Below are 16,942 nucleotides of genomic sequence, written 5' to 3' on the forward strand. Positions count from 1 at the left end.
GTTCCCAGGCACACGGACATGGATAACTCCGGTACCGATTTATTCCGGTACCGGAATTATCTGGACGTGTGGGACAGCCCTAAGAGACAGTTTTGATGCATTTTCAGTTGCGTTTTTTTTCCCCATTCTTTTTAATGTTTAAAAAATTATTATACATTAATATAGCGCCATTTATTCCATGGCGCTTTACATGTGAAAAGGGGCAAATATAGACAAGCCCAATAAACATGAGCAATACAAGGCACACACAAATGCTGCTAAAACGCTATAAGAAATAATATGCTGCAGATATAAAAAAAAAACACTTTGGGTATCCACAGGGAAAAATAAGCGACATATAATGCACATAATAATATCGGTCCCATTCTCATCCAGAAACGTTAGACGGGTGGAATTCGTGTGGTTTACCACCGTATGTCATGCAAGTGTGCGATTATTTTCTTGGCTTGCACCCGTATGTGATCCACATGAAATACGTTTTTTTCATTCGCTTTTCAAAATTTAAGAGCGTATTAGTGAATGTCTAAGGTTACATTCCCACTATGTACTCTTTTGATGTTACATATTTTCTGGGCCTATTATGTAAATTAGGTTATTTGTGTTTTTTTCATCGCTTTTTTTAGATCATTTTTTTACGTGTTTTTATTTAGTTTTTGACGCTGCGATTTTTGACTCTTGTTGTTTTGTCATGTTTTAAGCAAAGTTGCTTTGTTTTTGATATTTCCAGGTATTTGGCTTTGACAAAGCTTTATTGGTACAGTCAGGTGCGAATTATATGCGTTCTTTACAAGTTTCCACCATGATCACGCAGAACATTTTTTGTACGTGCAGATTTTCCACATCTAATACAAGTCTATGGGAAGAATTGGCACATAGCACTCAGCGTACCTGCGAGAGAAATTGACATTTTGCGGATTTGAAATACGAGCCGCAGTTTACGCTGGGTAAAAAAAGAACAAAAAAACCCTGAGATTTCCATAAATCCTGTGCACTTTGCTGGAACTGTAAGGTGCTGCGTTTTTGACAAAAATACGCAGTGGCAAAAACTCACCAAAATTTCTTACCCTAATATAATCTGTATTATCCCCCATAATCTGCTGCTGGACAGACAACAACACTGATTTCAATAAGTAATTTTTATTTTTATTTTTTGCTCCACAACTCCCTTATAAAAGTAATGAGTGGAGAAATAAGGCGGGTTTTGCACAATTTTGGGCATAAATTAGTAATAATTGCAAATTATAATTTTGGGCCGCATCTGATTGGCACAGATTTTCTGAAAATAGAATACCAGGAATGCCCCGTGAGATACATTATGAATGAAAGGCTGCAGCATGTACCATATATGCTCATGGACTATATCTAATATGACCTGAAATCACTGGCCGATACAAAAGGGAGCATTAATAAAAAGCACTGGAGTGATTAATTGGAGCTCATCTCCTCGGCAAGTTTCTCCACATTGTGACTGATGCTGGAGAGCTGCTGCCAGGCCTCTTTGTCAGAAGAGTCGTCCAGATCTCTGCGGAGCTTCAGGCTATCCATATCGTAACACAAGCTGTCCACATGACCCTGCATGCGCCGGATTTCATCATTCTTCTCTGCAATCTGAAAAGAATGAAAACATTTGTTTTCTGGTTCACAGAACTACTGGTGTGTTCAATGGCTGTGCAACGTGGGGAAGGAAGTTTAATAATGAATCGTGAGGGTCTGGCGGTGCCGAGGATAATGCACACAGATGGGTACCTTGTGATCTACACAATGTTAACCAAGTAGCAAATGTAAAGCACATGACGGTTTTCTATGCAGCCAGTCAACACAAAACATGGAAAAAAAGAAAAGTCTGTTTAAGAGACAATATGCCGTACGGTATACAAGACGGACACCCACCGTTTGGCAAGATGGCTATCTGTTCTTAAAGAAAGTCTGATACCTTGGATAACCCTATTAAAGTAAACACACATCCTTATCGGAGACCTCGCACTAAAAGAAACAAAACATTTCTGTTAACAAAATATACAAAAATGTTTTTTTCTGTCCATATATATATATGAGGTGCTCGGAGCACCGTGGGCGGAGACGTGCGCTCTGTAAAGCCTATCTCAGCCCCTGTGGCATTGATTGACAGCACTAGATTCTCATTAACTGGCACCGTTTCCTCTGAAATCCCGCGCATGTGTGATCATGACATACCCGGCTCCTTTATTGTCAGAAAGTGCTGAGATTGTGATCTGTGCATGTCAATCATTGCAATAAGGGACGGAGATAGCCAGTAAAACTGTCGGAGTTAGGGTGCCTCCGGACGGCACAGCTAACAATTCGGGAAAAACTATCCTACTAGTTTCTAAAAGAAATATAAAGGCAAGGAAAACAATGCAGGCAAACACATATACACCCTCTGCTCATGATGGTCTAATAATATAAAATAAGGAGTGAATATTGCCTGACCATGGAATAATAACGGACACACCAAATGCTAACAGCAAAAAATCCAAGGGAATGATGCAAAAAAGTCCACCATATAATAGAAAATATCTTTATTACATATAAAAATAAATACCAATACAAGGAATACAAAAGGTAGCAGTGGTTCAAGAGACCACAAACACAATGTATGTGCACATGGAGGCAGACAATGCACCCTGCAACAAAAGGCTAGGCATAGTGTCCTGAAAGTAGAGGACACCAAACAAGTTCTAGGAGCTCCATGTTAGTAACCAAAAAAAGTAATGGAACGGAGCCTCACAAATATACATAACAAGATGGTAAATAATATTGGTGGCAACGCATAATACACAAAGAGTATACCATACCAGCAAGGTGGTGCAGGGAGCACGTCTGCTTCAAACTGACCCCAAAGTTTCTAAAAGAAATAGATGGTTCTCTCTCGAGTGAGGATCCCTACAACATCTGTGCTTTCTTTGATAGGGATTTCAGCGATGACAGACCCCCTTTACGCCATCTACAGTATTACTGAGAAGTCTTCTCGTCATCGTGTAAGGGTGAAAAACTAATGTATGTAAATTTATATAGATAATTTAGATTTTGGTCTGGATGTGACAGTTGAAGGGTAGAAACCAGAATTAGGCAGCTGCTATCAGGATAGATAAGTAGGGGTCTCACTCCCGACAACAGAAATCAGAGAAAAGGAGGATTCGGCATATTGAACTTCAACATGTAGAGCGTTTGTTCTGAAGAGCAATCCTACACCTCCAAAAATATCTGGCAATGATTTAAAGGGAGCCTCCGCCCCTACTTTAAATTTGGCTTCAAACTTCTGACATGTAGCCATTCCTTTAGGTTTACGCTTCCGTCGTTTCCCTGCTTTGTGGTGTCTTCTCGTCTTGTCCAAAATGACCATCGTAGGTATTTGGGGAGTGGAAACTCTGAACCATGTCTCCCTCCATTCCCCAGCCATGGGCCAAGCATAAAGAGATCAGGCAAATATTATTCTGGGCCGTTGTGTGTGCTATCTCCCAAATATACTGTTTATAAGCACTAACATTTACAGAGTCCGCACTCCAAGAAACCATTCTTGTCCCTCACTGCGGGCCCCTTGTAAAGACATTAGCTCTGTAATCCTCTGTGCCATGCCCATCTGTTGTACACTGGCAGTCATGTACTAATTGTGACAAGACCTAAATCCATGTGGAATGGAAGATGTAGAGGTCATATCAATGGCGACTAGCTATACTGACGGCACTAGTGCCAATGGTAATGCTTTTATTTACATGGTACCGAATAGATCGTGGAGAACACATTACCTAAAATATTCAGAATTTGGTAATAATTAGGTTTGGAGAATGTGTAATATTCCAGTTTCCAGGTTACAAGTTCAGAACGTAGGAGATAGTTTAGGACCCTCAATTCATTCTGTAACAATTGATCATATTATTCATATACATTGTGCCTTCAGATAAAGCCTTTTTATGAAAAAAAAAACAAAAAAAAGTTTTTGTCTAATTCCCTTTTTTTTGCCACTTTTTCTTGCACAAAAATAGCTGCAGCCGGAGGTCAACAGAAAATTCTACAACACAATACAAACATTGCGTTTGTTGTGCCTTTTTTCATGCGTTTTTGACATTTTTTTCATTTCAAAGCAAAATAGTATGCTCAGGGCATGGTGTTTTTAACAGGTTAGTGTAGAAAAAAAATGCCTGGAAAAAATAAGTATGTAACCAAACAAAACACCACCAAAACCGCATGTACAGAATGCACAAAATTCATGCAATTTTTTTTAAACAACTTACAAACTGTGTGTAGATATATAAAAAAAACAGCATAAAAAACCCTCTACTCTAAAAGGATGACTAAAGCAGGAGCAATACAAAGGAGAGAGTAATGTCCAGAGTTCGCTAGCGAGCATCCTCCCCCACCTGCCCTGATCACCAGCTGCCCATGAATAATCTGAAGAGGAAACAAGAAATTCAGGTTTACAGACCACACACTTCCTATGCCATATCTGCTGAGCCCCCGAGGCAGTGCACGGACATCTGTCACCCAAGTATAGATCCTATGTTGGCTATATTGACGCTAATCAGGGTGAAACCACACTTAGATATCCTTCTATAACCATGAACTGGTCCACGTCAAATAATAGCTAAATTACAAAGCCCAATGGAAATGATGCAGCATGGTAAAACATCAGATTGATTAATTATTTATTGGCATTACTGAATCCACATCAAACCCAAGATTCACATATCACATTTACGTATCCACAGTTTCTGAATTTGGAAATACCATTGCAGTGAATGGAGAGAGCTGCACACGTCTGGAGACAAGTGGTGAGAACCACATCTATCAGACATTTCTGCCATCCTGTCTCCTTCAAACACATTCACACTTGGTTCGACAGTCAGTCCTTTCCATATTTTTACATACATTTTAGCAACAGCTAGAACGTATATCAGATTTTTACACAAGTACTAAAAGTAGATAAAATGAATCAAAGAAATGACTAAAAAATATTAGACATTAGACATATCATTTCTTATTGAAGAAAATTATCCAATATCACATGTTTGTAAGTGGCAAAGGTATGTGAACTAGTGATGAGCGAGTGTGCTCATTACTCAAGATTTTCCGAGCATGCTCGAGTGTTCTCTGAGTATTTTGGGCATGCTCGTAGATTATGTTTGTGTTGCCGCAGATGCATGATTTGCAGCTGTTAGACAACCTGAACACATGCAGGGATTGCCTGTTTGTTAAGCAAGTCATGCAGTTGCGGAGACACAAACATAATCTACGAGCACACCCAAAATACTTGGAGATCCCCCGAGCATGCTCGGAAATCTTGAGTAACAAGGACACTCGCTTATCACTAATGTGAACCTTTAGTATTAGCAGATAGTTAAAGAGGAAATTAGAGTTTGTTGTTTTCAATCAATGGGATGACAATCAGGTGTGAGTGGGGGACCTGTTTTATTTATAGAACGGGAATTTGTCAAACTCTGACCCTCACAACACATGATTGTGGAAGTGCATCATGGCACAAACAAGGGAGATTACTGAGGACTTTAGAAGAAGAGTTGTTGCTGCTCATCAAGTTGAAAAAGATTACAAAACCATCTATATAGAGTTTGGACTCCACCAATCCACGGTCAGGCACATTTTGCACAAATAGAACAAACTCAATGCCATTATTAACCTCCTCAGGAATGGTCAACCAACAAAGATCACTCTAAGGGTATGTGCACACGTTGCGGATTTCTTGCAGAAATTTCCTGAAGAAAACCGGAAATTTTCTGCAAAAAATCCGCATTTTTTTTTGCGTTTTTTTTCCGTTTTTTTCGCGTTTTTTTAGCATTCTGCAAGCGTAATTAGCTTGCAGAATGCTAAGTTTTCCAAGCGATCTGTAGCATCGCTTGGAAAACTGACTGACAGGTTGGTCACACTTGTCAAACATACTGTTTGACAAGTGTGACCATCTTTTTGCTATAGATGCTGCTTATGCAGCATCTATAGTAAAAGATAGAATGTTTACAAATAATAAAAAAAATAAAAAAAATGCTTATACTCACCCGCAGACAGCTGATATCCTCAGCGGCGTCCGTTCCGTATAGATGGTGTGTGCGCGCAGGACCTTCCATGACGTCGCGGTCACATGACCGGTCTCGACCAATCACAGGACGGTCACAGGACCGTGACGTCATCGCAGGTCCTTCACCGCACACCAGCTACAGGAACCGAAGCGGCAGCATGCAGCTGAGAGGCGGGAAGACATCGAGGGTGAGTATATCGCTATTTTTTATTTTAATTCTTTATTTTTGAGCAATTATATGGTACCCAGTGCGTGGAGGAGAGTCTCCTCTCCTCCACCCTGGGTACCAACCGCACATAATCTGCTTACTTCCCGCATGGTGTGCACAGCCCCGTGCGGGAAGTAAGCAGATCAATGGACTCCTAGGTGTGCGGAATCCCCGCAATTCCGCATTTTTAATGAACATGTTGCTTTTTTTTCCGCGATGCGATTTTTTTGCAGAAAAAATCGCAACATTTGCACAAAAAATGCGGAATACACTGTAAATAATAGGAGGCATATGTTAGCGTTTTTTTCGCGTTTTTATCACGTTTTTATAGCGAAAAAACGCGAAAAAAACGCTAAAAATCCTGAACGTGTGCACATGGCCTTAGAGCAATGTTTATAATACTCTGCATGATCACAAAGGAACCCAAGGTAATCTCTTAGCGACTAAAGGCCTTTCTCACATTAGCTAATGTTAATGTTCGTAAGGCCTCCATCAGGAGGATACTGAACAACAATGGTGTGTACAACAGGTTTGCAAGGAGAAAGCCACTGATCACCAAGAAGAACATTGCTAGCCATCTGCAGTTAGCTAAGATTACCTGGACAAACCAGACTGCTATTGAATAATGCTATTTGGATTGATGAGATAAAAAAGGGCTTTGTGGTTTAAAGGTATAGCTTGGAAAAAACCTCAATGCATTACAGCATAAAAACTTCATACAATCTATGAAACACAGTGATGGTGGCATCCAGGGGCTGGCTAGCAAATTTTAGCCTGGGTGGGCAATCACAAAGCAGTGGCTCATGAGTAGCGGCCCATCCTTAACATGTTTATTTCCAGCTGCTTCATAGGCTATATTCACACAACCATATTGTCTGTTTAAGTGCTGCTTGTGGAAAAAATTGATAGCACTTGGACCAGTTCAGATGAGCGTTTGTAGTGGTGCACTCGGCCCAGTGTTATCCTATGGGGCAGCTCAGATAGGCGATTATTTTCTCATGGCGATTTGGCATGAGAGAACAATCTCAGCATGCTGCGATTGGCAGCGAGACTTGGCTCACTTGCACCCATACAACTCTATGGGCGCGTGTGAAACATCGCACTGCACTCGGATACCACCCGACTGCAGTGCAATATACGCCGACACCCGCAGCAGAGGAGATAGAAAAATTACTTTTGCGCTGTGTTCCGATCCTGTCATGTGAGTAGCTCATGGTGCTCACGTTTGCAGCAAAGCTAGAGCCGGGGATCATTAGCATATCACATCTGATACTCTCGCATCAGATGCCATACACTAGTGTGACTCCAGCCTAAGAAAGAGACTGGGCAAAAATGACCTGCATGGCAGAGTTCCAAGACGAAAACCACTGCTGAGCAATAAGAACATAAAGGCTCATCTCAGTTTTGCCACAAAACCTCGTGATGATCCCCATGACTTTTGGCAGAATACTCTGTGGACTGAAGAGATAAAAGTTGAACTTTTTTGAAGGTGTATGTCCCATTACATCTGATGTAGAAGTAACACAGCATTTCAGAAAAGGAACATCATACCAACAGTAAAATACAGTGGTGGTAGTGTGATGGTCTGTGGCTGTTTTGCTGCTTCAGGACCTGGAAGACTTGCTGTGATAAATGGAACCATCAATCCAGGTGTCTATCAAGATATCCTGAAGGAGGATGTCCGGCCATTTGTTTGTGACCTCAAGCTGAAGCGCACTTGTGTTATGCAGCAGAGCAATGATCCAAAACAAACCAGCAAATCCACCTCTGAATGGCTTAAGAAAAACAAAATTATGACTTTGAAGTGGCCTAGTCAAAGTCCTCACCTTAATATGATTGAGATGCTGTGGCATGGCCTTAAAAAGACGGTTCATGCATGGAAGCTCTCCAATGTGGCTGAATTACAACAATTCTGCAAAGGTGAGTGGGCCAAAATTCCTCCAGAGTGTTGTAGAAGACTCACTGCCAGTTATCGCAAACATTTGATTGCAGTTGTTGTTGCTAAAGGTGGCACAACCAGTTATTAGGTTTACGGGGCAATCACTTTTTTCACGCAGAGCCCTGTAGGTTTGGATTCCTTTTTCCCTTAATAGTAAAAAATTTTCATTTTTAAACTGCATTTTGTGTTATCTTTGTCTAATATTTACATTTGTTCGGTGATCTGAAACATTTAAGTGTGACAATCATGCAAAAGCATAGGAAATCAGGAAGGGGCAAACACTTTTTCACACAACGGAACATAGGAGAATATATGACTGGTATATAGAGATGAGCAAGTTAATTTGCTGGAGCGTGGTCCACTGGTCAGATGAATATTCAGTGGCTGCTGTATAGGAGCCCTGTGACCATTTACTACCTGATGGCATCCTTGTTCTCTTCCTTTGATTTGTAGCCTGATACATGATATTGTATGTATGATGCCGCAAAGATGACATCACGCAAAGACTACAGATCAAAAGAGGAGTCAGAGGAGGAGGCTCGCAGGGTGGCCTGGTCTGGTGGCCACGGACTACTGATGTGACTGTGACCAGTGTCCTGATAATCAATTCTCTCATCTGTACTGTTGTCCGTTGTATGTAGTCATAATATATCATATTATATACAAATAGCATGTGACAGTGACCAGTCACATATTATCCTGTGTCAATGGCCGGAGTCACACAAGCGTACAACACGGCCGAGTGCTATGTGATAAAACATCGCATAGTACTCGGACCAGTGTCCTTCTATGGGGCAGCTCAGATCTGAGATTATTTTCTCATGCCAATTCAGCATGCTATGGGTGCATCCAAGAATAGGATCACTCTCACCCATACAAGTCTAAGGGTGCGTGTGTAGCATCGCACTGCGCGTTCTCCATCTCCTCTGCACCTGTGCTGCTATTCTGTCATGCGAGATGATCGGAGCACAGAGCACTGACACTCGGATCACGCTCACAGCAGAGCAGGAGCGGAGGATCATTAGTATATCGCATCCGATGCTCTACGCTAATGTGACCTCAGCCTCCCACTGGGTGTATCACAGTATATTACATCCAGTATACAGCATAATATGTGGTGATATAGGATATACTGTGATACAAACATCAGATGGCATATACTGGATAATATATGATGGCATATATCAGGAGTGGGCAATTAATTTTCCAGAGGGGCCACAACATGAGAGAATGTGACTGTTGTGGAGGCCGAACCAATAGGATGAAATTAATGCTACTCAATATAAATATGAACTACAATTAATATAAAATATTTATATCACTTAATATTGAGCACATTTAATTATGCGGACATCCCCCTATATACTGTATGAGGCAACACACAGCCCCCTATATACCGTATGAGCACACACATAGCTCCTTGTAAACAGTATGCACCCCCACACAGCCCCCTACATAAAGTATGAGCCCCACATAGCCTCCTATATGCAGTATGAGCTCTCACATAGCCTCCTATATACAATATGAGCCCCCCCTATGGCATCCTATATACAGTATGAGTCCCCACATATACTATATACAGGGGGCTATAAGTGCTCATATAGTATAGAGAGGCAGAGTCCTCACATAGCCCCCTATATGCAGGCATACATCTCATACACATATGAAAGAAAAAAAACTCCACGTAGTCACCTCATTCTCGTTCCCCCAGAGCACAGCTCCGGTGTAGAGTATATAGGAGAATACATGACCGGTATATAATATACTGTGGCTAAAGACATCTGATGCTATATAGCAATGCGTATTTTTTACCACATCTGATGTGTGTATCACAGTAGATCATACACTAATCTGTACAGTGGATGTGTTTATATTTTGTACACAGGTATTTACTGGACTGATCACACCTGGACCTGCCCACAGGACCTCACATATTATATATGGAGCCATATGGTACAACCTGTGATGGATTCTGGATAGTGATGTCTGTGGCCTCTGCTGGTACTCACTTATTTACTGAACAAGACTGAACTTTCCGCACTGACAGGACGTCCCTAATCTGCATCAAAGTTCAGACTGCAATAATCACACTGAGCGCCAGCAGAGCGGCCACCAGCCGGACAATATACAATTCTGTGTGAGGAGATGAGCAGCGTCCTGCTGCCCCTCACTGCAGACCTCCTCATCTCATGCTTATCCACTGAGGTCTCCGATCCGCAGGCTCCTCTCCGGCACAATGAAGCAGCTCCAGGCGCTCTATGTGAGGTCACTTCAGCAGATGCAGCCCGCCCATCGTGCAGTGGTCGTGTCTGCATCACTGTGATGGGGTCGGGACAGCAGCTGACATATTCAAAAGGTACAGTGTGGTCCCCCGGTGGCACTGAGAAGCTGCTTGGGAACTGGCCCTGGGGGGCATTTGCCTCCCTGCCTCCTGGACCAGTCCACCCCTAGTGGTATCATGCTTTGGGTCTGGTTTGTGGCATCTTGGCCGGGACAGCTTGACAACATCGATGGAACAATGAACTGTGAAACATTACAGCAAAATTCGAAAGGAAAATATCAGAACATCTGTCCATTAGATGAATCTCAAGAATGTGGCTCATCCAGCAAGACAACCATCTAAAGCACAGAAGTCGTTTTACAAAGAATGGTTAAAGAAGAATAACGTTAAAGTTTTGGAATGGTCAAGTCAAGGTCCTTAATCCTACAGAAATGTTATGGAAGGAACCGATGCGAGCAGTTCGGGGAGAAAATCCATCAATATTACAAAGCTGTTTTGTAGGCAGCAATGAGCTAAAATAGCTCCAAGCCGATGTGCAGGAACAATCAACAATTACCAGAAATGTTTAGATGCAGCTATTGCTGCACGAAAGGCCACACCAATAAAAAACGGATAAAGTCTAATATGTTTAATGTGGCTCCCCATATTTAGCAACACAATTTTTAGTTTTTACAAAGTCCAGATATGTTTTAAAAACACACCAAAAAATAAAGAATAAAAAAACACATAAAAATAATAATAAAGCTAAACAAGTTTGATATCACCATAATCTTACTGACCTGGAGAGCCATGCTGCTGTGTAATTTTACTGCAAATTGAACGCTGTAGACAAGCCCCCCCCAAAAAAAAAAATAAAATAAATTAAGGAACTGCAATTTTTTTTACCATTTCACTGCACTTGGAATTTTTTCTCCACCTTTCAGTACATTAAATACAGTGAAATGATCGCTAACCCTCATGTGGCTATGTGGAAGGAGAAATAAAAAGAAAGTTCTTGCTCTTGGAAGCAACAGATGAAAAATGAAAAGAGCACAAAAATGAAAATTTGCCTGTTAAGAAGGGGTTACTATTTATGGCTGTCCCACAGTGCAGAGTATACAGAGGACTTCTAGAGAGGAACTCATCACATACAATATCTAATGTCCTGTTCTTGGATGTCTTTACTCACGTTACTTAATGTGGAAGACTTTCATAACACATCTTGTGCCACAATCTCCAAAGATTTAAGGTTGCAAAACTCACCTTTCTATAGATTGCACTTCCCCGTTTTAGCTTCTCCTCTCTGTACTATAAGATATGAGGACTACCACTTGCTACGGTAAGCCATATACCCAAAATCACACACATAGGCATGCTTGTACCGGCTGACCCTGCTTGTGCTTTTCAATATGAAGCCTGTGATCAGGAGCTGCCAGACACCGCTGGCGGCAGCTTTATTCCAGCAGTAAAGCACACTGGACGCACCCATGAGATAGCAGTCAGCCCAATAACAATTGGCCAATAGCAATCCTGACCCTACTGAATTGCATAAAATATTTCTAGCATCTCAATAAACTAATACTGTAATTTTCAAGTCTGTACTAAAAAGGAGAATGTGAGTCGGACTCTTCATTAGAACAGTTTTCATGTGTAGGGCCTGTGGGTAGATCCAACCTCAATGAACAGGTTTATGAAAACCCAGTAGTAACGCCAGTTGTTACCATAATCTGGCATCAGCACTAAAAACTACAGTTTATGGACCAAGACCAGTTTCACCAGACTCACTGGTTCTCTATCACCCAGGGTAAAGGGCTGCTCTTTAAGCGTCTCCAGTCATTGTGGTCTACTGATAAACATCTGTCCAATCTGTCCTAATCTCTGCCGCACAGCTCCACCCCAGACCCTTGTACACATTCGGTAAAAAAAAAACTTCAAGGTTCCATTTATTTTGCCATATTTGCAACGTTTCGATCAGCCATAGGTATCTTCCAAGGATGATTGAAAAGGATGTATGACAGGTCAGAACGTCGCATCCATGGCAGAATAAATGGAACCTTGATTTTTTTTCACCTAAGCGGGACGCGGTCTCTTTCTTCTATTTTTTTCTCCTTGGAACTGCTTTGACGGTGCGTCCTTTTTGAGCCTATGTGTTCTTCGTCATTGTCCAATGTTGGAGTGCTGGGAGCCACCTCTATTTTTGTGCTGTACATATTAAAGACGGCAGATCCGATATTTGCCTAACGTTTACGATGGTCTCCCAGCTCCCTCCTGGCTGATGATGTTGGTAGAGAAAAAGATCTAGTCTGATTTCCAACTGCTGATTCTCCGTGAATTAAGCCTCTGCCACAGAATTCTGCCAGGTCTTTTACGGAGGAGCCAGGCTGAGTGATCTTGTGTGTTGGGGGCTCGGGAGAGATAGCTGTTGGCTGAACCATGCAATGTGTGTGAATGTTTACAGACTGTAGTAAGAAGACAGGATGCTACACGATGGTAGACGTGGTCCTGTCCCAACTTTTTTTCACATTTCGAGTCGCACTCCTTTCCTCGAAGTTATGTCACTTTTCCATCTAAGCCAAGCTACCTGGTCAGCTGAGAATAAAACAAGTCTATATTTGTAGAGATCATATAGAAAGGGATAACGCAAATGACACCAACATTCTGGAGCACTCAGCTTAACAAATCTCCCCAAATTGCTCATCCGTCTCTACTAAAAAATGTTGTAATTGTTCCTGCAGTGTCAGTGCGCGATCGCAGACATGCACACTAACTGTAAAACGTGCTTGCCCTTACCAGCGGAGCTCTGTCAATCAAGACAAGGGAAAGGCATCCATGTGCAAATAGGAGGGCGTAACAGTCACCAAGGCACAGGCCACACCAAGGTTTACCAAAATTATATTTTTTAGGAAATATTAAAGGGGTATTTCCATCTCAAAGATCCTATCCTAATGATTAGTAGTTGTAATAATAATAATAATAATAATAATAATAATAATATAAGCAAATGCCTTCAATTATAAATGTAGTATAGTTTTTCTGATTTGCTATGTCTCTTTTCTCATGAGCAGGCATTGCAGGACCTTACGTATCCATGGTTACGTCCACTGATATAGTGATAGTTAGCTAGTTGCTAGTGGTCGTAACCATGGATACCTAAGGTCCTGCAATGTCTGCATATGAGGAAAGAGACATAGCAAATCAGAAAAACTATACTACATTTATAATTGGAGGTATTTGCTAATATTCTTGTTATTACACCTACTACATATTGGGAGAGGACCTTAGAGATGGGCATACCCCTTTACATTACACTGTAAATGACTGGTATGATTGTTATAGGGTTACATCCCCTATATCCATGTTTATGCAGTTGGATTGCCATGTGGTGGTGACAGACTCACTTTAAGACCTATGTTTTTAAGTTACAGCAACATAATCGTAGATAAAAAAAAGTTTCACATAAGAGAATCCCAAGTGTTCTGTGATTCGGGGAGTGACAGACAGGAAATTCTTATTTTGTCGCTTATTTTGTACTCCTTTTCTGACGGGTCACCCATAGCGGGCCACACAGCCCCCCATACCCATTGTGAGGCCTGGGAGGATGGAGTCTGCATGCTTTGAGCACGTACCTGTTTATGCAGCTGAGAGATGTGCTCAACCAAATGGCTCTTCTCTACACGCAAGAGAGAGTTTTCCTGCTGAACCTTGGCGTGTTTGTTCTGTAAATCTGTCAGCTGCTTGTGCAGTGAACTTCCAGTCATCTCCACAGATTTCCTGCCTTTCTGTAGCTGCAGGACCTAAAAACAAAAGCGATGCACCCGGCTTTTACTTACGAGGTCACAATGCTTTCACCTTCGCAACCAATCTCATGCATTGTTTCTAGACATCTAGAAGAAATCACATTCTGCGCCCACCTAGGCAGGCCTAGAAAATACATAAACGGTCACTAGACTTTGACAATTTGATATTGTTTGATAGATAAAGTTGTTTTCAGATTTTAGGTATCACACTTAGGGCCGGTGCAGAAGACCGTATTTTCGATCTGAGTGTGGATCAATGATAGTCTATGGGGCTGAGGGCATAACTGATTTTTTCTTCAGACATCGTCTGTTCGAGGAAAACAATCGCATTACGGCCGAGTTTGATCCGATATTCAGATTGTACTTGGCCATGCAAGTTAATGAGTCAGTGGAAAACATTGGACTGCATTCGGATATCATCTGAGTGCAGTTCTATTTTTCTGCTTTTCCCGCCCCTATACCGTATGTGACATTCGCGCTCTTCTACCCGACCCTTGGTTTGACTTTCCATTGATACATGTCCTTTTATCTTTATATATCTCTTTGTATGTTTATTAAAGCTATTTTTTTAATCATATTATGGACTCTATACTCCATATTAATTGTATTCAACTAGCAGGAGCAGTGGGAAATGCGAGAAAGGAAGTTCCAGAACCTACAGTACTGGCTGAATACTGATTAAGAAGAACTGCCCAAATAAAAAGTTTGGATGGCAAGTTACTGAGCATAAGAATTATTGCAGGTCCCAGATTCCACTTTTTGTCCTGACAGAATGTGTTTTTCAAGTGTTGGCTTTTTATACTGTGAAGGATCCCACCACAATATTTTCACCAAAGCTTTAGATTTCTACCAGCTTTTTTTGTGTATATGCACACAAAGGGTGCATGGCAGGCACCATTGACTTGAGGTCCATTGGGTTACACCGAGATGTTCATGTAGCGCTATTTCTTTATAAAAAAGAATGGCATCGGAAAAAGAGGTTCCTAATACTGCAGATGTGAACATAACCTTACACGCGCTGAGGAATACTCACTGAGCGAATTATGTCAGAATTCTCTTATAACTTGTGCCTAGAGAACTGTCATTCATGCCTTTATTATGTGTTTTAGACACTTTTTCTGACTGCTTGGCAAGCAGGCAGGGCTTTGCATGAATTGGCTGTGGCTCTGCTGTAATGGAAGCATTGCTTGAGGTGCGAGATTGTGCTCCAAAATTCCTGCCTGAAAGTCAGTCTCAGGTCTTTTGCAGACTCCAACAGGTTTTCATCAAGAATAGTCCTGTATTTGGCTCCACCCATCTTCCCATCAATTTTAACCATCTTTCCTGTCCCTGCTGAAGAAAAGCAGGCCCAAACCATGATGCTGATGCCACCACCATGTTTGACAGTGGGGATGGTGTGTTCAGGGTGATGAGCTGTGTTGCCTTTACACCAAACATATCGTTTGGCATTGTTGCCCAAAAGTTCGATTTTGGTTTCATCTGACCAGAGCACCTTCTTCCACATGTTTGGTGTGTCTCCCAGGTGGCTTGTTGCAAACTTTAAACGACACATTTTATGGATATCTTTGAGAAATGGCTTTCTTCTTGCCACTCTTCCATAAAGGCCAGATTTGTGCAGTGTACGACTGATTGTTGTCCTATGGACAGACTGTCCCACCTCAGCTGTAGATCTCTGCAGTTCATCCAGAGTGATCATGGGCCTCTTGGCTGCATCTCTGATCAGTCTTCTCCTTGTTTGAGATGAAAGTTTAGAGGGACGGCCGGGTCTTGGTAGATTTGCAGTGGTATGATACTCCTTCCATTTCAATATGATCGCTTGCACAGTGCTCCTTGGGATGTTTAAAGTTTTGGAAATCATTTTGTATCCAAATCCGGCTTTAAACTTCTCCACAACAGTATCACGGACCTGCCTGTTGTGTTCCTTGGTCTTCATGATGCTCTCTGTGCTTCAAACAGAACCCTGAGACTATCACAGAGCAGGTGCATTTATACGGAGACTTGATTGCACACAGGTGGATTATATTTATCATCATTAGGCATTTAGGACAACATTGGATCATTCCAAGATCCACAATGAACTTCTGGAGTGAGTTTTGCTGCTGAATAATATTGCACACCCCACTTTTCAGTTTTTGAATTTCCACAAAAATTTAAAATAACCAATAAATTTCGTTCAACTTCACAATTGTGTTCCACTTGTTGTTGATTCTTCACCAAAAATTTACATTTGGTATCTTTATGTTTGAAGCATGATATGTGGGAAAAGGTTGAAAAGTTCCAGGGGGCCGAATACTTTCGCAAGGCACTGTATCATGTTGTGTACCTCCTGTAGGAAAAAGTACACTTTTTTCACAAGTGTCTACAGCTGATCTTTCCACACAAGTCTCCAACCTTGCATGTTATTACATTTATAAGTAATATACAATAAGTTAGGTCAATCATAGCAAACACTGCTTACACGTAATAAATCAACACTGCCCTTTAAATGGAAACTCTCATAAGAAAATGTACAAACAAAATTTACAAAACCTTTTTTTAGTGACTTTAGTGAACCACTTGTAGTGAATTTGAGGGGCCTATATGATAGAATGGTGTCACTTTTGGGTATTTTCGAAAAACTACACCCCTCAAGGTGCTCAAAACCACATTCAAGAAGTTTATTGTCCATTCTAGTGCTTCACAGGAATTAATGTAA

General features: G+C 41.4%; 1 protein-coding gene across 8 annotated transcripts in view; it reads right to left on the reverse strand.

The window, feature by feature from the left end:
• Nucleotides 1–1,119: 1,119 nt before the first annotated feature.
• Nucleotides 1,120–16,942, reverse strand: part of LOC143782828 (uncharacterized) — a 95,641-nt gene continuing 79,818 nt past the window's right edge. For 5 of the 8 annotated variants that reach the window (XM_077270716.1, XM_077270711.1, XM_077270715.1 and 2 more), the window contains exons 10-11: nt 14,077–14,244; nt 1,120–1,608 (exon numbers count right to left, since the gene is read on the reverse strand). In XM_077270716.1, the coding sequence (XP_077126831.1) occupies nt 1,426–1,608; nt 14,077–14,244 (351 nt within the window). In that variant the 3' untranslated portion in view covers nt 1,120–1,425. The remainder of the gene's footprint in view (nt 1,609–14,076; nt 14,245–16,942) is intronic. The other 3 variants (XM_077270712.1, XM_077270717.1, XM_077270718.1) reach the window with 2 other exon arrangements.

The sequence above is a fragment of the Ranitomeya variabilis genome, chromosome 6 (assembly GCF_051348905.1).
Source record: "Ranitomeya variabilis isolate aRanVar5 chromosome 6, aRanVar5.hap1, whole genome shotgun sequence".
NCBI classification, from domain to species: Eukaryota; Metazoa; Chordata; class Amphibia; order Anura; family Dendrobatidae; genus Ranitomeya; species Ranitomeya variabilis.